This window comes from Microtus oregoni, unplaced genomic scaffold (assembly GCF_018167655.1).
Source record: "Microtus oregoni isolate MIOR12 unplaced genomic scaffold, Mior012 000007F_ref0000211, whole genome shotgun sequence".
Classification (NCBI taxonomy): domain Eukaryota; kingdom Metazoa; phylum Chordata; class Mammalia; order Rodentia; family Cricetidae; genus Microtus; species Microtus oregoni.
In genome coordinates this window covers 13133947-13156179 of record NW_024543066.1, presented here as the reverse complement: position 1 = coordinate 13156179, position 22233 = coordinate 13133947, and the positions used below count along the sequence as shown (strand labels likewise).

The 22233-nt window shown below is 47.1% G+C and overlaps 1 protein-coding gene across 2 annotated transcripts; it reads left to right on the top strand.

The window, feature by feature from the left end:
- Nucleotides 1–485: 485 nt before the first annotated feature.
- On the top strand, nucleotides 486–21307 carry Pla2g12b (phospholipase A2 group XIIB). 2 transcript variants are annotated; one of them, XM_041656057.1, is made up of 4 exons: nucleotides 486–1035; nucleotides 11222–11310; nucleotides 16190–16355; nucleotides 20824–21307. In XM_041656057.1, the coding sequence occupies exons 1-4, from the start codon at nucleotides 825–827 to the stop codon at nucleotides 20940–20942; spliced, it is 585 nt and encodes a 194-aa protein (XP_041511991.1). In that variant the 5' UTR covers nucleotides 486–824; the 3' UTR covers nucleotides 20943–21307. The 2 variants fall into 2 exon arrangements, with proteins under 2 accessions (XP_041511991.1, XP_041511989.1); XM_041656055.1 differs by having other exon boundaries at nucleotides 492–1035; nucleotides 20821–21307.
- Nucleotides 21308–22233: the final 926 nt, after the last annotated feature.

Here is a 22233-nt window from a genome sequence, read left to right as displayed (position 1 = left end):
GACCAAGAGCAAACTACCCAGAAAGTGATGCCCAAACTCCGGGCTGACGTGAGCAGTCTCAACGCTTGGAATCTCAAACAGGCTTTCTGATAGTGGCCTGGACTTTTATCTGCCTCAAAGGAAAAACTCACCACCACCAGAGCGGGTTGTTCCCTAACAGTCCTGGGGCCTCCTGTAGGCCTCAGAATCTTAGGACACAGCACTGCAAATTCAGAACCGGACTCATCCCTGGGAGGATATCCGGACCTTTACCAGATGGAAGGATCTCAGTTAGAGACAAGGAGGGACCCAGGCAGAAACTGGGCTCAAAATCTGAACCTCGCCGAGGCACACTTACAGAGTTTGGGCTCTGGCAACCTGTCCGTCGGTGAAGGTGACCCCAAGTCAGGCCGCCGGAGCCTTGCACACACCCTCCTGGGCGTCCTCTGGACACGCGTAGAGGAGGAAGTGGCTCAGGGGTGTGGCTGTTATCTTTGGACAAGCTCTGCTGTCCAGAAGCCGGAGGAGCCCAAGTGTACAGCAGAATCCCCAGGCTCCCTTCCCCCATTCCCAGAGTGCAGCCATCCCCCTTCAGCTCTTCGGGGTCCACTGGAAGTCCCCTCTTAGGCCATTCTCATACAAGCCCTCCCACGGTCTCACCTTTGTCCTCTCTAATCGCTCGGATCTGCTCCCGGCCTCCATGGCTGTGTTTAAAGTCCACCTCTGGGGAACACAGACTGACTGTTCCGATAAGGCCAGGCACGGGGCTGTGTGTGTTTCCCCAGGCTTCCTGGGACCCTGGCTGGGGTTGGGGGGACGAGAGCAGCGTCCTACCTGTGTGCAGGATGAAGCTGCCCTGCGGCTTCTTCCTCCTGTGGTTTGGCCTGGTGGGCAGCCTCGCAGAGAACGACCCCAGCCTCAAGGAAGACGAGTCTTTTTCGGACTGGGGCCTGCGGCACCTGCGGGGCAGCTTCGAGTCGGTCAACAGCTATGTCGATTCTTTCATGGAGCTGCTGGGAGGGAAGAATGGAGTCTGTCAGTACCGGTGCCGATATGGTGAGTACCGGGGTACCTCCTCTGGGGTGAGGATGGGGGAGGGTGTTGGGTCATGGGCAGCTCAGCAGGTCACGTCTGTCCTACACCAGGTAGGCCAGGTTACCAGACTGAGCAAATCAGGTGTAGTAACGTCAGAAATCCAAGCAGACAACAAATTCCTACTCGGAGCCTGTGGTGCATTTGGGACCTATATCTCCTGATCAATTATGATTTAACTGAAACTCAAGCTCCACTCAGCTGCCTGGGAGTCTTCGCAGAGACCTTTATGGGTTTGCTGGGAGCCTGGGGCTTAAGGGGAGGTAGTGAGCAGCGTGGAAGCGAGGGCATGGCGAGAGGGACCTCACGGGCTCTGAGATGCTCTCGGGAAGGAAAAGGAACCGGAACCTGATCTTTGGAGATTCTGCCTGGGGTCAAACAACTCCTCAGAATCCCAAAAGCTCCAAATAAATCTCTCGGCCCACCCGCAGACCTCTGACTGGCAGGGGTCCCTGCCCTGCTCCAGTCAGTAGCCTCAGGCACCGCCGCTGCCCACCAGGGTCCCAAGCGCCGTCCCAGAACCAGATACAGAGGCCGATTTGGGAACTGGAGTGGACACCCAGGCCTACCTTGCCTCAGTTGCACAGAAGGCCAGTTTTCCCTTCACCCACTCGGAAGAGGCCAGAGCCGAGCTCCTGCCGAGGCTTGGCAGCTCGCACAGTGGGTGAAAAACCTGTGCTTAATGTGGTGCTGGGAATTTTATCTCAGGCCTTGTTTGCCAAGCGCGTGGTTCACCACTGAGCTGCACCTGGGCCTGAAAATGCCCTTTAAAGCACACGGCACAGACCTCCTCCGATGGTTTAGTTTATGCAAATACCCCGCAGTAGGCTCCCAGGTGAAAATGCCAAATCTGCTTAGCCTGGGACAACACGAGCTTTCCAGAGACACTCAGAACAGCTGGGACATACATACACGACCTCTTTGGGGGGAGGGAAATGGCTTCCTTTATGTACTAAAAGTGGCCAACCAGGAGATAATGGTTAAGTCATTGTTCCCAGTAGGCTTAACATCCCTGGGCACAGGCAAAAGAGCCTGCAGCTCACAGTGAGAATGTCCTGGGATCAAGTCCTGGGTCCCTCAACCTCGTAGTTAGCCAGAGTTAGGTGTGTGAAGGCAGAAGCCAGTCACTGCAGTAAGCCAGCCTAGTTTCCCCTGATGAGGCAGCAAAGGGTTAATGCCTGCCGTCTGAATCAACACAGATGTTGTCAATACTACCCAAGGTTTAGCAAACATCTAACAGTAGGACTTTTTGTAAAACTCTGTGCCCAACCCTGCTCTCCCTTGTCTAGCAAAATCGGCATCAAAAAACTTCAGCAAATTTTTGCTTAGACAGCCTCTGACTGGGAAGGGCCTGCCGACTCCCCATCCAATCGAGGCTCCTGGGGACAGGACAGACTTGAGTTCCAGGCTAGCCTGGCTACATAGTGAGACACCTGAGATCCCCTCTCAACCCACCTCCCCCACAAAGGCTGCTTAAACGTCAATCTTTTTAGAATTTTTAAATCGACAAAAACAATAGTGGATATCTGTGGAGAAAGCCCAGTGCTTTGATTCATTGTGGAAAGGTACCACAGCCGATTGCCGTAGCCACTGCCTCCTCCCAACCTTCCTTTCATTTGTCGTGAGAAGGTTAAAAGTCTATTCATTCAAAGTGTTGAGATCGCGTCTCTTTGTTCACAGCCGCAACAAGACACTTGCTAGAAAAAATTAAGGGGGGGGGGAGGAGGATGTTGGCTCAAGGTTTCAGAGATCTCTGCTTATTAAGGGGGGGGGCAGTAAGGCTGGGGAAGGAATGGTGAGTGGAAGGAGCTTGAAGTGGAGGCTGGTTCACTAGGTAATATTGGGAAACAGATAGCCAGGCTGGGTGTATCAGAGGCCTGGTCCTGGACAGTTACTTCTGACACGCACTGGCCCTCTCTCTGAGGGCTCCTCAGCTTCCCCACAGAGTATTATCAGCCAGAAAACTGACTCAAAACATGAACCCACGGGGGTAATGCGTGCGCGTGTGAATGCACCCGTATGTTTGCATGGAGGCCAGAGGAGGACAGCTGTATCTCCAGTGATCATGCGTCACCTTGTTCCCGGGAACAGGGTCTCTCACTGACCGTGGAGCTTGGCTGGCGGTCAGGAAGCCCCAGCCGTTCTGTCTATGTATTCTCACAGCCTTGGGGGTAGAGGTGCATGAGCAGCCATGCCCAGCTTTCCGCACAGATGCTACCAATTTGACCTCAGATCCCGGTTCTGCCCACCAGGCATCAGGTGTGCATTCTTACCCACCGAGGCATCTTCCCAGTCCCCACGGAACATTTTCAGTCCAAACCATAATCGTCCTTTGCCGTGATCATCAGTACAGAGATTACTAAAACTTAGTCCTTCATCAAGAACCAGCCTTTGTTGAAGATCTCCTTTTTCTCAATCCCCCCTCCTCTCAGCCTTTCTACTCCCGGTTTCTAAGAAACTGACTTTTCTTCCTTAGGTTCCACATTAGAGATCATAGAGTCTGAGTTTTTCTGATTTTTTCCACCCTGCGTAATGATTTCCAGTTCTAGGAAGACTGGATTCCCTCTTTAAGGGAGAGTAGCTCTCCATTGCGTAGACACACCTTCCTTATCTACTCCCAGGTTGACGTGTGTCTAGGTGGTTTCTGTGTCTTGTTCGCTATGCTGCAATGAACACGAGAGCATAGACATCTTTCCAACATGCTCTCTCCAGTTCTGTTGGACAGGTACCAGAAGTGGGGTTGCTGGATTGTCTAGCGGTTCTGCTTTTAGTCTTTAGTTTCCTGAGGAGCCTCCATAGTGTGTTCTGAAATGGCTATACTCATTGACATTTGCACCAATGGGGTATGAGTTCCGTTTTGCTGCATGTTCACCACTTTTGTCTATCGCTAAGAGCCATTCTAGCAAGCATAAGGTGTTGGTTCCTTGTGGTCTCTGCTTCTGTTTCCCTACTAAACGGGAGTCCAACCATTCCTCATTTGTCTTATTCAAACTTTTTCTTTTTTTAACTTTATTTTATGTGTATGGGTGTTTTGCTTGCATGTCTGTGTGTCTGGTGCCTGTGGGGGCCAGAAGGGGACACCGGAGTCCCTGGCACTGGAGGTACCACCAACTGAGCGCTGGGACTTGAGCCCAGGTTCTCTGCAAGAGCAGTCAGTGCTATTAATCACTGAGCTGTCTCTCCAGTCCCCTGTTGGCTTGTTTTGTTTTGAGAACCAGCTTTTGGCTATTTTAAGGCTATTTTAAGGTTGGGTTGAGTTTCTGCTATGACTCCCTTCTGTATTTTGGATGCTAGCTATCCCTCTGGTAGCTGTAGTTTGTGAATCCCTCCATTGTCTCTGCTCTGCCATCACTCCTGTTGATGTTCAAAAGCTTTTCATTATAGCAAATCTCTACCTTTTAAAATAATTTGAGACACTGTCTTACATAACCCAGGCTAGCTTCAAACTTTCTATGCAGCCAAGGATGACCTTCAACTTCTGATCCTCTTGCCTCCACCTCCTCCAATGTTCCTACTGAGATTATAAACATATGCCAACAAGCCAGGTTTAGTCTAGACTGGGGCTCAAATCCAAGGATTCATGTTGGTGAACATTCTACCAACTGAACCCCATTCCTAGCTCTGTCGTCTTTAATTTCTGGAGACGTTTTTGTCTGTCTGAAATTTCACAGAAAAACTCCACACACTTGTGAGTTTGCCTATTTCCTAGCAAAGGACTTTCTTGCAGCCTTCACGGGATTCTCAGGAACCCATGAAAAGGGAAACACCCATAGATGTAGGAACCAGCAGCTACATCTCACGCTAAGGTGATGGGTCTCCCAGTTTACTGAAGGTCCCAGGGCTGTTGGTATTTAAACAGAGACAGGACCAGGTAGACCAAGACAAGAGAAGCAGAAAGCAACTTAATCCATTTTAGTCTCTGTGTTGATGGCATGGACACTGTTTGCTGTCTCCAATCAGTGTGCTGCTCGGGTGGGCATCCCTGGAGGTTGCCGAGTGTCTGTGCATAGTGCTGTCCCTGGCACCTCAGGGAACGCCTCACCCTCCACAGGAGATGCTCAGACCCCTGGTCTGTGATATACCTTCCTCCTAATCTTTCTGTTGACAAAAAATGAGAGAGAGGAAATGTTGGCCAAGAGTGCAGGACACGTGGCTGGAAGCAGCGTTTCTGGGTGTTGAGGCTCACTCTGCCCTGAACCTCCCTCCTGAGGCCTCTCATGTGTTTTATGATGTTAACTTTGTTTAGAAGGTTTGACGTTTTATGAGACCAAATTTGTCAATCGCTTTATGGCCTCCGACTTTTACATCTTGATTAGAAAAGCATCCTTAGTTCAAGATTGTAGCAATATTCTGTGATTTCTTTTCCCGTGAACACAGCCACAGCTAATGCATAACAAATGAGCGTGGCTGTGCCCTGATAAAACTTCTTTATGGGCACTAAAATTTGAATTTCATATCATTTTCACATGTCATAAAATATTATTCTTGTTTTGACTCCTGCCTCCGATCATTAAAATAGATGAAGCCCATTTCTAGTTGGCAGGTTACAAAAGACTGGCACTGTGCGGAGCCTCCGTTTGCCAAGAAGCTAAGAGTTCCAACTTCCACACCAGGAAAGAACATCTTTGTGTCAACGTAGCATATTGCTGATGCCTAGGCTCAGAGCATCCAACCAGAAGGGACGGCTCGAGGCTAGGGTGTGTTATCACCTAGATCCAACTCCCTAGATCCAACAGCCACGTCCCTCAAAACCTGAGACTCCATGCTTCTCTCGGAAGCTGCTTCCTGCAATTCATGCTCAGCCCACATCACCTGCACTGCAGGCAAGATGGCCATTCCGCTATCTTCCAAACTGATGCCATGTTTCTCTTCTGTGCTTTCTTAGGTGCAAAAGGACCACGAGTGACTTGGGAAATCTCTCCAGCACTCATTAAAAAAATGCCTTTGGGGGATGGAGAGGTGATTCAGTGGTTAAGAGTGTTTGGTGTTCTTCCAGGGGACTGGGGTTCAATTCCCAGTACCCACAGGTTGGCTTACAATTTGTAACTGGTCTCCAAGAACACCAGGCATGCATGCATAGACATATATGTAGGCAAAACATCCCCACATACAAATTAATAAGAAACAATTTAGAAAGAAAACTTAAAAATGCAATGTCTGTGAATTCAAGTATTTGTTCCTTTAAGTTTCCCTAATATCTAAGAAGGTAACTTGTAAAAGAACAATCTGAAGAAAAGATAAAAGGCCCATAATCTTAGGAACAACCACACTGAATTATACTATGCGGTTCAATTGTTTGCCCATGTGTGACTCAATTATTGATATCAGACTCTGTCCCCCATTGTGATAGACCCACCCCCCCCACACCCTTTCTCACCCCCCACATACTCATATATACACACGCCCCCCACATACTCATATACAAACACGCTCCTCTCATACTCATATATACACCCCCACAAATACTCATATATACACACGCCCCCCCACATACTCATATATACACACGCCCCCCACATACTCATATATACGCCCCCCCATATACTCATATATACACACGCCCCCCACATACCCATATATACGACCCCCCACATACTCATATATACACACGCCCCCCACATACTCATATATACACACGCCCCCACATACTCATATATACACACACACCCCACATACTCATATATACACCCCCACATACTCATATATACACACGCCCCCCACATACTCATATACAAACACGCTCCCCTCATACTCATATATACACCCCCACAAATACTCATATATACACACACGCCCCCCCACATACTCATATATATACACACGCCCCCCCACATACCCATATATACGCCCCCCCATACTCATATATACACACGCCCCCCCACATACTCATATATACACACGCCCCCCACATACTCATATATACACCCCCACATACTCATATATACACACGCCCCCACATACTCATATATACACACGCCCCCCACATACCCATATATACGACCCCCCACATACTCATATATACACACGCCCCCCCACATACTCATATATACACCCCCACATACTCATATATACACACGCCCCCACATACTCATATATACACACACACCCCACATACTCATATATACACCCCCACATACTCATATATACACACGCCCCCCACATACTCATATACAAACACGCTCCCCTCATACTCATATATACACCCCCACAAATACTCATATATACACACACACACCCCACACTCATATATACACATGCCCCCCACATACCCATATATACGCCCCCCCATACTCATATATACACACGCCCCCCCACATACTCATATATACACACGCCCCCCACATACTCATATATACACCCCCACATACTCATATATACACACGCCCCCACATACTCATATATACACCCCCACATACTCATATATACACACGGCCCCACATACTCATATATACACACGCCCCCCACATACTCATATATACACGCCCCCCACATACTCATATATACACACACGCCCCCCCACATACTCATATATACACACACGCCCCCCCACATACTCATATATACACACACGCCCCCCCACATACTCATATATACACACGCCCCCCACATACTCATATATACACACACGCCCCCCCACATACTCATATATATACACACGCCCCCCCACATACTCATATATATACACGCCCTCCACATACTCATATATACACACGCCCCCCACATACTCATATATACACACACGCCCCCCCACATACTCATATATACACACGCCCCCCACATACTCATATATACACACGCCCCACATACTCATATATACACACGCCCCACATACTCATATATACACACGCCCCCACATACTCATATATACACACACGCCCCCCCACATACTCATATATACACACGCCCCCCACATACTCATATATACACACACGCCCCCCCACATACTCATATATATACACACGCCCCCCCACATACTCATATATATACACGCCCTCCACATACTCATATATACACACGCCCCCCACATACTCATATATACACCCCCACATACTCATATATACACACGCCCCACATACTCATATATACACACGCCCCCACATACTCATATATACACACGCCCCCACATACTCATATATACACACGCCCCCCCACATACTCATATATACACGCTCCCCACATACTCATATATACACACGCCCCACATACTCATATATACACACGCCCCCCCACATACTCATATACAAACACGCTCCCCACATACTCATATATACACACGCCCCACATACTCATATATACACACGCCCCCACATACTCATATATACACACGCCCCCCCACATACTCATATACAAACACGCTCCCCACATACTCATATATACACGCCCCACATACTCATATATACACACGCCCCACATACTCATATATACACACGCCCCACATACTCATATATACACACCCCCCACATACTCATATATACACACGCCCCCACATACTCATATATACACACGCCCCCACATACTCATATATACACACGCCCCACATACTCATATATACACACGGCCCCCCACACCATCCTCTCACTCATGCACACACACATACATACAAACCAGCCCCCCACATCTCTCTCTCTCTCTTTCTCTCTCTCTCTCTTCTCTCTCTCTCTCTCTCTCTCTCTCTCTCTCTCTCTCTCTCTCTCTCACACACACACACACACACACACACGGCAGGATGAAAAGGGAAATCTTCAGCTCCGAGGAGGTCCTGGGAAGATAAAGGTGGACAAAGGCAGGCACCGGGGATCCTGGTCTTGGGCTTGAGAGCAGAGGGAAACTTGGGACCGAGCTCAGGGTGTCTAGTGTTTGGAGGAGAGGTGACCTGTACTTGTGTAGAACCAGGATGCTGGCCTGAACAGTTGTGAAAGGACTTGAGTTTCTTTCATTTCCACAAAAGTTGTGTCTGCTGTATAAATACTTTCTGAGAGCCTAGGGTTTGGTCTATTGGTGTATTAGGGTTCCAAGCTGGGAAGGCAGTGCCATCCTTTAGTGCCGGTGGCACCAGCATGAACATCTGGTTATGAAGACCCACGTTCAGATCCCAGGACCTATGTAAAAGCATGGGGGGCAGAGGCATGTGCCTTGCCTGGTTCCTCTCATGTCACACTGCAGGGCAGAAACAGGCAAATCCAGGCACCTTCCTCCACACGCATCATACACACAAACATGTATACATCACACTACACATACCATACATACACATCACACACATACATGCACACCACACTATACACCACACATACTACACTACACATACATACCACTCACACACTCCACACACACCACCATACACCATACCCACGTGCCACAAATGTTCACGCCCACACACGTGCACACCCACACCACACAGGCTCCACCCACAGCACCATCCACACAACACACACATTCCATCCACACATGTACACACCACCACGTGCACACACATACACACCCAAACTCACCCACATGCACAGAGAGATTACAAAGTCTCGACCTGATATTACAAGGAAGAAGCAAGATGCTTCCATCTACCTAGTAATGAAGGTGAAGAATGTCTACCCAAAACACTTCCAACCCTCGCACACTTCAGATACAGGAAATGAACCACTTCGTCATACAGAATAAATGATCACACTTCATACACGGGAAATGAGCACACTTCATACACAGGAAATGAGCACACTTCATACACAGGAAATGAGCACACTTCATACACGGGAAATGAGCACACTTCATACACAGGAAGTGAACACACTTCATACACAGGAAGTGAACACACTTCATATACAGGAAGTGAACACACTTCATACACAGGAAGTGAACACACTTCATACACAGGAAGAGAACACACTTCATACACAGGAAAGGAGCACACTTCACCCAGTATTTAACTGAGCATCTCATCTCTGCCATAAACACCCTGGAGAAGTCATTCAAATCTGGGAAGATTTGTTTTGGCTCACGGTCTCAGAGGGCTCAGCAGTTCCAAGTGTCAAGGAAGGCATGGCAGAGCTCATGAAGACAGGAGCACGGGGCAGAGGTTCCTCCTGTCCTGTCACAGCAAGAAGCAGTCGGGTCAATGTCGTGGGATGACTGCCTCCCAATCCCGTAATCTAATTGAACTAGCTTCTTTAATACATTTGCAAGACCATAAAATGATTCTTACAATTCTTTTTTTTTTTTTTTTTTGATTTTTCGAGACAGGGTTTCTATGTAGCTTTTTGGTTCCTGTCCTGGGACTAGCTCTTGTAGACCAGGCTGGCCTCGAACTCACAGAGATCTGCCTGTCTCTGCTGGGATTAAAGGCGTGCACCACCACCGCCTAGTGCGATTCTTACAATTCTTAAGCCCCATAAACAAGGCAAAGCATCCAGAACACCAGTTGTTTGCTTTGTTCTGTGGTCAGTGATGCTCTGCCTACACCTACGGAGACTCCCTAAGCTTCCTTCAGTGCAAAGTTAATCTCTTTGATGACAGCTATGATTCTGATTCTGTCCGTGTGTGACCAGGCAATATGCTGCTCTGAATTGTGGGGGGGTAGTTCTGGAGTGATCTGGGATTCCCCTCTGGATGCTGTGAATGTGTTTTGTTACCATGGATTAATAAAGAAGCTGCTTTGGGCCAATGGCCTAGCAGAGCAAAGTCAGTCGGGAAATCTGAATAGAGATTATTTAGAGAGAGTAGGCGGAGTCAGACAGAAAGATGCGAGCCACCAGCCAGAACCTTGCAATAAACTTCGAGCCTCATAGTAAAATATAAAATAATAGAAATGGGTTAATTTAAGATGCAAGAGCTACTTAGAAATATGCTTAAGCTATTGTCCAAACAGTATTGCAATTAGTATAGTTTCAGTGTAATTATTTCGGGTCTGGGTGGCCGGGAAACAAACAAGCAGCCTCTGTCAACGCTGGAGGAACACTGCCTGGAGGAGATCATTCAGTTTGTAAAATTACGGTACAGTGATTCTTTCAGTGACTTCCTCCTCACTGCTGATTTAATGTGATTATCTTATGGGGACAGTGACATCTAAAGGAACAATGGAATGTGCTTTTAGGACATTTTTATTGGATGAATGAATGTAGAATGTCTGACTTCTACTTTTCTCCTTTCTTCCTTCTAGGAAAGGCGCCGATGCCCAGACCAGGCTACAAACCCCAGGAGCCCAATGGCTGCGGTTCCTATTTCCTGGGTATTAAGGTGCCAGGAAGTGTATGTACCACTAATCTTCCCTTCGTGATTGATGTGGTTTTGAGGAAGAGCAACTGGTGGAAGTGATCATTTGTGGAGTCTATTCGGACAGTGTGATTTGTTATTTTAAACTAGACTGGGGGAAGGGAGAGAATTTTCAAGGCAGACACTTGAGTTCTTTTTCTCAGACTGTTGTCCCTCAGCTATGCTTCTGGTGTTTGCAAACTTTAAAATCACCTCTATAAGCACTGGCTACAATTTATGGCATCAAGACACAATTTAAAGGTGACTGGATGCTGTTGACTTATTGAAACTAGTAATTCATTCCAGCCGTGGACAAGAGTGGCTGGTACTGGGCCAGAAAGTATGGGTTATTATATCGGCTGACCTCTGCAAGCAGACTTCCTGTTGAAAGTGTCAAAGCAACAAAGTTTGGGGTTTGACACACCCTCTGTTGGCTGAGATTTGTTAGGACATGGCTGTCCCTTTCTCAAACTGCCAGCTTCTCCTAGAAGCAAGCAATGACTTGGTCTCCTTGAAGGTGTCTTGAAAGGGTCTGGGTTTTGTAGTGTGCTTGCCCCGCACGCGTGAAGCCCCAGGTAGTGCCACATAAACCAGGTGAAGTGGCACATGCTTGTAATGCCAGCTCTCTGGAGGCTGAAACAGGAGGATCAGAACTCCAAGGTCATCTTTGACTATACAGTGAATATTGGCCAGCCTGGGTTACATGAGACTCTGTCTCAAAAAATCGGGGGCTGGGTTGGGTGATAGCTGAGTCAGCAAAGTGCTTGTCTTGCAACCAAGAGAACCCGAGTTTGGTCCCCAGAATCCACATTAAAAACCTGGTCATGGTGGCACTTACTTGTAATCCAGCACTGTGGGGTGAAGACAACCAGGTGCCCAGGGCTCTCTAGTCAGCAAACTAATCTATTTGGAAAGTTCCAGGCCAAAGACAGACCCTGACTTAAAACAAACAAACAAAAAACAAGTGAGTTGGAACCTGGGAAATAATAGTTGTCCTCTGTCATCCTCCAAAAGCTCATGTGGGTGCACACACGCTCACACACTAGTGCACCTGAACACGCATGAACACATTCTCCCTCTCACATACACACAGACAGACAGACAGAGATTATCATAGATGCTTTTGACCTGCACTTTCAAAGAGCGGTTTCATATAAAATGTAGTAGCTACAGGTATATCAACTATGACATTGAATTGTGTCCTGTGTGTATGCGTGTGTGTGAGATCTATGTATATTCGGATACTTGTGCACACATGTGTGTGTGGAAGCCAGAGGTTGACACACAATGTCTTCTTTAATTGCTCTCCAACTTATATTTCCTTAATTTGTGTGCGTGCGAGTGTGTGTGAGTGTGTGTACGTGGGTGGGCCCATGCAAGTGTATACCTGCACTCGTGCATGCTGGTGTGCATGCATGTTGCATGTGTGTGTGGAGGCTAGAGGTCAGTCAGTGCTGGGTGTTTTCCTCATTTACTGTGCATCTTTTATTAATTTTGTGAGTAGGAATACGCATGCCCCATGCATGCATGTGGAGGTCAGAGGACAACTTGCCAGAGTCATCTCCTTCCCCTCTGTGGGTCCTGGGGATTGAACTCAAGTCTATAGGCTCGGTGCCGGCGGCTTTTGCCCAGTAAGCCAGCCTGCCTTCCCTCCACCTTATTTTTTATTGGTTTGTTTGTTTTGAGATGGGGCCTCTCATTGAACCCGGAGCTAATCACTTGGCTAGGCCAGCTGACCAAGCGACTGCAGGGATCTAGCTGTCTCTGCCTTCCCCAGCACCGGGGTTAGGGCATGCTGCCATGTGTCAGCTGTTGTGCGCGTGTGTGGATCAGGGCTCAGTCCACTCACTAATGCGGCAGGCACTTACTGACTGAGCCACGAGTCTCTCACTGAATCCTAGACCTTACCAGTTTAGCTAGACTGCCTGGCCCACAATTCTCTTGTTTCCACCTTCCCTGGATGGGTTACAGGCAGCCAACTTTTATGTGGGCACTGAGAGATGAAGTCTCGGGTTTTCATGTTTGCTTGGCGAGTACCTTACAGACAGCCATCTCAGGCCCTGAATGATCTCCTTTTTTTTCGAATATCTTAAAAAAATGTTTTATATATCAAATAATATATATTTTATTTTATGTGTATGGGTGTTTTTGCCTGCATGTCAGTGCACGACATGCCTGCAGTGCCTATGGAGGCCAGAAGAGGGCGTGAGATCCTCTGGGCTGGGTCCTCTGGAAGCACAGTTAGTGCTCCTCACCTCTGAGCCACCTTCCCAGGCCCCTGAATTGTCTCTTAATAGAGCTAACCTCAATTTTTAGCTGGTTCAAGAGTTTCACTGGGCAGTTGTCTAAGCAGCTCCATGAGCCTTCCTCTACCTGAGCTGCTGGCTCACCTATGGCATCTCCACACTGACTGCAGGAAGGTCCTCCAGCCTCTGGGCAGTTTTCATGCATCCGTCAGATATCCATACTCACACACTGATTTTGCTAGAAGAAACCTGACCGCTATTGACTGAACGTGTTTTCTTAAGTATACGAAGTTAAAATATTTCTGGGGAAGGTGTCTCTGTATAGAGAGTTCTCAGCCCTTGCACAGCCTGGGGTAAGCTTGTTCACGATAGCAGTAAGGGTATGAACACAAGTAAGAATATCCTCTCAGCTGGGTATGTTCATTCTAGAAGGGACGCACAGGGTCTGAGATGTAGTTCAGTGGTAGAACACTTGCCTAGCATGTGCAAGCCTTGAGTTCAGTCTCCAGCGCTGCCAAAATCAATCAATCAATCAATCAATCAATCAATCATCAATCAATCATCAATCAACCAACCCGTCAATGCCGTACAGTGGTGGTGCACACTTTTAGTTCCAGCACTCAGGGTGCAGAAGCAGGTGAGTCTCTGTGAGTTCAAGGCCAGCCAGAGCCACTAGTGAGATCATCTCAAAAAACAAACAAACAAATGGATTCCCACTATTTAGAAGTAGTTCAGGAACCTCCCATTTGATCAAGTGGAGTGAAAGTCATTGCACTTCCCTAATGGGCGGTCGCCTTTTCATAGTGTGGCTGCAGGCACTGGACAGCCTGTCCAGACAGTACGAGGTCTGTGTCTGTCTAAAGAGCTGGGCTGTCTTTAATGTGATTTTGTTGTTGTTTCACTTTGCTTCGTGGCATTTTAAATGGTGGAAGTCCTTGTCCTGTGTCAGATGACCTTGGATTAGTAGGAGGACCAGAGAGGCGCTAGTGTGAGGAGGATCTACTATCACTGATGACACTCCTCACCCACACCCTGAAAACACATTCGCCCCATTTCCCAACCACATCCCAGCTTCCAAAGCCAGGTGTGGAGGCAGGTGGATTCATTCAAGGCTATAATGAGTTTGAGGCCAGCCTGAGCTATGTAAGAGCCTGTCTGGAAAAACTAACAAACAAGACGCCAAGCCCAGATTATCAGAAAACTGCCAGTGTCTAAGATGTCCTGCCTGGTTCTAATCTCACCTGCTCTGTGATCTCAAGTCCCACTGAGGGTTCTCCTGCACCACTGAGTGCTCTCCTGCATCACTGAGTGTTCTTGTGAATCACCAGATATAGTCATACATCACTGAACGCACTCAAGCATCACTAAATGTGCTAATGCACCACTGAATGCACTCATGCATCACCAAGTATGCAGATACCACCTATGTTTCTGCTTTTTTAAATTCTCTCTTTCTTGCACAGGATTGTGTGCTAACTCTAATTTTGAAGGCAAAGCTATTTACCAGTTTGGCAAATAAGTTTTTTTATATGGTGCTGAGACTCAAACTTGGTGCCTCAGGTACTGCCAGTGAACCAGACTCTAAGGCCCACAAAGCTTCTACCACGCACACACATGCTGGCATGCATAGGTATGTGTGTACATTTCCTGCTATAACCTTTGACACACTAAAAAACTGACTTGGTAGCCTGCTCGTTCTCTTTCCCTGCTCTGAGTCTACGTTCATTTTATTTCATCTCCTCCTCCCCCTTGTTTTAAGAGAGGGTCTTATGTAGTTCAGGCTGGCCTCAAGCTTGAAATGTAGCCAAGGATGACCTTAAAGTTCTGATCCCCCTGCCTCTTCTCATGAATGCTGGGATATGAGTTGCCAGCCCTGGTTTATGCAGTCCTAGGGATAAAACTTAAGGCGTGATGCACGCCAGGCAAGCACTCTCCCAGATGAGCTACATTCCAAGCCCTTGTACCCTCATTTCCCATAATGCTCTAAGTCTTTCTCCCACTGTCCCCACGCTCGCCGTGTCCCAGCTCTCTAAGTGATGCTCTCCCGTCTCATGCCACAATCTCTATAGCTATTTATAAGATGCTTAGTGCAAGCAATGCCCTGACGTCATTCCTCTTGTGGTTGAGAACTCAGTCTCCTGCACCCTGTTTTTCTCCCCAACTCAGATACAACCTTAAGACAGTGCTGGAGAGGGCAGGTCCCTAAAACGGCCAGCCACGTTCCATTTACTTGAGGCTGAACTTTTCAGAGTAGTCATGGAACCTCTTTCTTCAGCAGACTCTCAGACCAAAATGTAAAGCTTTCAGTAAATGTGAATCTCCTGGGGCTCTGCCATCTCGATTGCCCCTCTGGTTTCTGTTTTCATCTCCATATCTGGGTGTGGATTTGAAAATAACTAATCTCACAAAAGGAAAGATGAGAAAAATTGGCTGGAGTCACATATATGAAGTTAATAACATTAAAATCCAGCATCCGATGACCTCGGAGCTAATTTTTCTGAGCCCTTGGTGTTTCTGCATGGATCTAGGTTGTGGCACACACTGGAGAAGTGGCTAGCTCATAGTGAGGTGGACAGGGTTGCCTCAGGTCCTTGGTCTAAACGTGGCACTCTCCTGCTTCACTTTTCCAGATGGACTTGGGTATTCCAGCCATGACCAAGTGCTGCAACCAGCTGGATGTCTGCTACGACACCTGCGGTGCCAACAAGTACCGCTGCGATGCAAAATTCCGATGGTGTCTCCACTCCATCTGCTCTGACCTCAAGCGGAGCCTCGGCTTTGTCTCCAACGTGGAAGGTAGGTCTCTTAAGGACACTTTCTGGTGACGGGGAGTTTTGCTCCTGTCTTCACACAGGGAGCCAGGGCCCCCTTTTTACTGGACGAGGTGGTCGGAGCATGCAGCAGAAGGAGAGACTTGCGCCCTTTCACGGAAGTTCCTGCGCACCGTTGGCATCCTTCCTGCTGGAAGAGGCCACAGCGATGCTTTTGCAGAACAAAAACCCTTCCTTTAAGACTGGAGGAAGAGCTTCCATGTGTCTGCTAAATGACTTTCCACTCGGTAGTCCCTCTCTACAGGACCACATGGTTTGGCTGAAGCTCCCCCATTCACAGTTTGCTCTTGGTCTGGGTAGAAGCTTTAAAATTCCTCTTCTGTGTGTGCTTCCAGATAACTGTGTTTAAACACTCCTAACTACTGAGCTTCTAGCTCCAACTCTGTAATTCCTTTTTTCCATAATTTGCCATCCAAACGGTTTTAATCTCTCTACTTCCGAAGCCAGAACACGATAGCTTGTTATTAATGCTCAAAGCTTCCAGATGGGAAAGGTTGAAAACCAGAGACACCGACTGTGGGAACAATCTTGGAGGTGGTCCGTGGAATATGGGAATATGGGTAGTGAGCTGGGCCTGGGAAAGGGAGGCCTCTCTCTCTCCTCTGTCCACACAGGGTAGGAAAGAATTGTTGCTGATGTAGGCTCAGGTCAGGGAACTGCTGCAGGTCAACGTCCTATTGATTTTTCCTTCCTAAGGGTCTTACTGCTCTTCCTCTGGCCAGGGCTCTGTAAGTCCTGTGTTTATGTCCCAGCCAAGTGGGGGCTACCCACTGGGAGCAACAGTTGAAGCCACTTGATATTTTCTTCCCTATGGATTAACTAAAAGTTCAGCTTGTCCAGCTCTCCTAGGTCAGTCGTAGCGACCTCCCTTTGGACCCCTGCACTGAAATCTACCTGGATTGAAGGCCCAGGCTTTCCACCCTTGACTTCCTTCTGCATGAAACAGTCTGAACATTTGTTGGTGGTACCGAAGACAGTGATGTAATTTACATACGAGTTAACTCGTTTAAATGCCAGATGAATAGAGTCACACAATCAACCCCTATTCATCATCTCTCAAAGAAATCTCATAACCATTTCCCTTGAGCTCCCCCTGCTCAGCCGAAGGCAACTAGGAATCTAATTTCTACCTCTATTGATTTTCCAATTTTTATATAATGGAATCAAAATACATGGGTTTCTGTGAACAATTTCTTTCACTTGTCTGTGCTGTAGGACAGAGGTTCTCAATCTTCCTAATGCTGCGACTCTTTCATACAATTCCTCACGTTGTGGTGACCCCCCAGCCAAAAAATCATCTTCATTGTTACTTCATAACTGTAATTTTTCTCTGTTATGAACCATAATGTAAACATCTGTGTCTTAGACAAACCCTATGAAGGAGTAATTTGACTCCCAAAGGGGTCAAGACCCACAGGTGAGAACTACTCCTGTAGAATGCATCCGAAGGTCATTCCTCTTTATCGCCGAGTAATAGTTCATTGTATGCCTTCCCACATCGTCTTTCTCTGTCCATCAGTTGATATTTGGGTTGGTTTTGGAATTAATTCTGCTACCATGAACATAGACATGCGAATATCTGCAGGAACCATGTTTTAATTCTTTTGCATATATGTATATGTATGCGTAAACATTCATACGAGGGATTTATGGAATATAGGGTTAATATAGGTTGAACTGTTGGATAACCTGGCAAATTTTCTTCTTAAACAGCTGCAACATTTTATGTTCCCCCAAAGTCCCAGTTTCTTCACGCCTCTGTCAACGTTCATTATCGTTTCGTTACAGGCCCCTGAGTATCTCCCTGGCCACTGATGCGCCGTGTCTATCCAGGCCCATTGCCCCCTTTGTATTTGCTTTCAACACTGAGTAGGGGGAGCCCCTTGTTTCTAGTCCTTTGTCAGATCTATGGTTTACAAGCATTCACCGTCCCCCTCCCCTGCCTCACTTTGAGACGGGGTCTCCATGTAGACCAGCATGATGTCAAACTTACGGATCCCCCTGCCTCAGCCTCCTGGGTCTGGAGTTCGAGGTGGGGTACCACCACCACAGCAGCTTCTACTTAGTTATTTTTTGAGGCCCAGAAAGCTCAAATTTTGAGTAAGTTCAATTTATTAATTTTCATCAATTTGTGTTTTTGCTCTCACAGGTGGTAATACGACTTTACCTACCCAAGGTCAAAAATACCTAGTGATCTTTTCTTCTGGGCGTTTTATCGTCTTAGCTCTTGGTTTAGGTTTGTGATCCATTTTGAGGATAATTCGTGGATGGTGTGTAAGTGGGGTCCACCTTCATTGTGTGGGTTCCCAGGTGATTTAGCACTGGTGTTGGGAATACCACTTTCCCCCACATTAACCCGTAAAGTGCGGACAGTGGTCTCTCGACCTTTGACCCTATTCTATTCCTGCCTATGCCAGCACGCTCCGTGCCTAGCTCCATAGTGTCGTGGTGACTCTGAAGTTGAGATGTGTTCCTGACCCTTGCTGCTTGTCCAAGTCTCTCTGCACACTCCAGATTTCTGTCATTTCTATGTAATTTTAGGATCCGCTTGTTAATTTCTGCAAGAATGACAGCTGTGCTTCTCAGAGCTTTGGTTGTATCTGTGGATAAATTCCAGTATTGCCACTTTTATAAAATTATACTGTTTAGTACAAAATATGAATATGAACATCTTTCTATTTGCTTCCCTCTCCACTTATTTCTTTCCATGGTGTTACCATTTCCGTAGCATAGGTCTTGCACTTTTTTGGTAATTTTTCTTCCTTCGTGATTTTACAGCTTTCTTAATTTTCTTTTTAAAATTTTAATTTGTTTTATTTAGTTTATTTTTATTTTATGTGCATTGGTGTTTTGCTTACTTGTGTGTCTGTGGGAGGGTGTCAGATTTTGGAGTTACAGACAATTGTGAGCTACCATGTGGGTGCTGGGAACTGAACCTGAGTCCTCTGGAAGAGCAGCCAGTGCTCTTAACTGCTGAGCCATTTTTCCAGCTCTACCCAAGCCTTTTTATGTGGGCTCCAAGGAACAAACCTAGGCCACATCAGGCAAGGGATTTTACCCATTGTGCCCTTTCTCCTGCCTTTTTAATGTTTGACAGGTGATTTACGGTGCTGTACAGAATGACCATTGATTGGCTTCTACCTATTGCTTTATTTTATTTATTTTTTTAATTGATTAGCTCTGGTAGGATTTCAGAGCATCTCTGAGTCTTTACATGCTGCCGCTAGCACATGCTTTCCCGCTGTAACTTGGATATCTTTCTCGCTAGAACTTGAAATACCCCACAGCAGCGTTAAGAGTGCATATCCTTGTATCTTTTCCCTGTCCTGCAAGGGAAGAGGCACCAGCGTTAGCTCTGAGCATGAGACTGACCCCGCATCTTTCTAGGTGACCCCTGCCAGGGGGTGGAAGTCCTCTTCCTGGGTTGTTGAGTTCTTTCTAGAGTTTCTGCAGAATGTGGTGTGTGGCTTTTATTTTCTTGGTGGGTGGTATGGTATACTGATTTTGGTGTGTTAAAGGAGCTTGCATGCTTAGGATAAACTTGTGTGGGGATGGTGTGAGTCTTCTTCTGTGTTTCTGAGTCTAGTTGGCTGGTATCTGTCTAAGACTTTGCATTTAGTCATGAGAGATGCTTATCCTTGGTTTGTTATTCCTCTGGTTTCTTGGTCTGATTTTTGTTATCAACATAATACTCATAAATAAAATACATAATCCTAATTTCTAGAAGTGTTTAGAAGGGATTTCTATTAGTTCTTTAAATATCAAGCAAAAATTCTCTTGAAGCAATATGGAAATAGATTTCCTTAAAAAGGTATATTTTTGAGGGATTAACAATCTATTTTCATTTTCTAGTTCATTGAGTCAGTTCCGTTCATGGAATTTCCATTTTCCCTAAGTTGTCTAATTTTTCTGGCATGTCCTTGGTATCATACCCTTATAGTAATGAGCCAGAGGTCTTCCTTCCCTCAGAGCAAGCCCCTTCTCCCAAGGGACAGGAACCTTTCTGTGAGTTCCCAACCACCTCATGGTCACTGTCTTCATGGTGTAGTATAGTTAGCTTTGGTCCTGTTTGCTTGCTCCACCTCTTGGTCCAAACTATGAGATCCTTGAGTTGCAGGGGATGGTGTATTTTTTTTTCCCAAGAAGAAGCCTATCTCTCATACACAGTTCTTCAGTCAATAAATGACTGTATACCCCATGCGTGAGCAGGGCAAGCTATGGGAAACACTGAGTGAGTATTTCTAATGACTTTTCCCAGGGCACCACTTACTGGGCTAGAGAGGGGCTTTTCCGAAAGCGCTTCTCTTAAAGGTTTGCTGGTCCTCTCACTCTGTCTCTGCCATCCTCTGGGGATCGCCTGGGAAATACATGGCCTCACGTGCTACGGGGTGGCCTCTGCTGACCCTGCTGTCTCTATTCGTCTTTTCAAGCAGCCTGTGATTCTCTGGCTGACACCGTGTTCAACACCGTGTGGACCCTGGGCTGCCGACCCTTTATGAACAGTCAGCGGGCAGCTTGTATCTGTGCGGAGGAGGAGAAAGAAGAGCTATGAAGACGAGATTCTTCCAGGCTCTGAGTGACTCCTCGGCTCCGTTTCAGAGACGGCCGTGTGACGGAAGCGCCGCTCTTTCTACCTTTGGAGACTGCGAGTTGGAGAAGGGAGACATGCGGCACGCCTTGAGGAAGGTTAAGGAAAAGAGGTGCAGAGGCTGAAGACTGTCCACTCCAACACTGGTCTCCCAGACAAGACATGCATGCCTGGAAATTCAGTTCTTAGAACAGCAAGCAGATCCCGCCATTCACAAACAAAATCTGGGCGAGCCCAAACATTTGTGAGACAATGACTTTCCTCTGGCCCGTTTCGGTTGCCAGTCAGCACCTCACATTTAATAAAGTGCACTTTTTAGAAAACCTGAAGAGAGATGAATGAATTCCGTTCTCAACGATAGTTCTATTTCATTTAATGGAAACAGAATCTGGCCCGGTAAGTTCTGCCAATGGGCATTCTCATGGGTGCTCCAGAGGCAAAGGTAGAAGGATGAAGGTGGGTTAGAAATAGGGCCCCTGACACCCCACTTCTCCCTCTAGTGGCCTGTCTCAGTTGGTATGCTCACACTCCAAGCTGTGTGAGTCATTTGGAGACTTGAGATGTGTCTGGTTAGGGGTAGAAGACATGCTTACCCCTGGCAGGGAGTGATAGGCTATTCCCTAAATTGTGGTCCTCAGTACTGGCTGTGGATTAGGAGTTCTTGTGGATCCTTTAAATGGAGCCAGCCAAGACTCTGTGGGCTGTTCCTAGGCCGCTTAAGACAGTCTACAGGTATTCTATTATCCTGAGAAGACTCTGTGGGCTGTTCCTAGGCCGCTTAGGACAGTCTACAGGTATTCTATTATCCTGAGAAGACTCTGTGGGATGTTCCTAGGCCGCTTAGGACAGTCTACAGGTATTCTGTTACCCTGAGAAGACTCTGTGGGCTGTTCCTAGGACGCTTAGGACAGTCTACAGGTATTCTATTACCCTGAGAAGGTTACCAGTCTGGATCGTAATGAGCCAACAAAGTCACACAGGTCAGCTTCAGTTCAAGCCCTGCTGTTTTGTTTTGTTTTTGTTTTTTTTGAGACAGGGTTTCTCTGTAGCTTTGGACCCTGTCCTGGACCTAGCTCTTGTAGACCAGGCTGGCCTCAAACTCACAAAGATCTGCCTGCCTCTGCCTCCCAAGTGCTGGGATTAAAAGCATGTGCCACCACCTCCTGGCTTGCTGCTCTCACCCTGTTAAATCAGAGAGACAGGTTATGACAAAGACTAAAAAGCCCCAAAGTCTAAGACCGTCACCTTTGGCCGT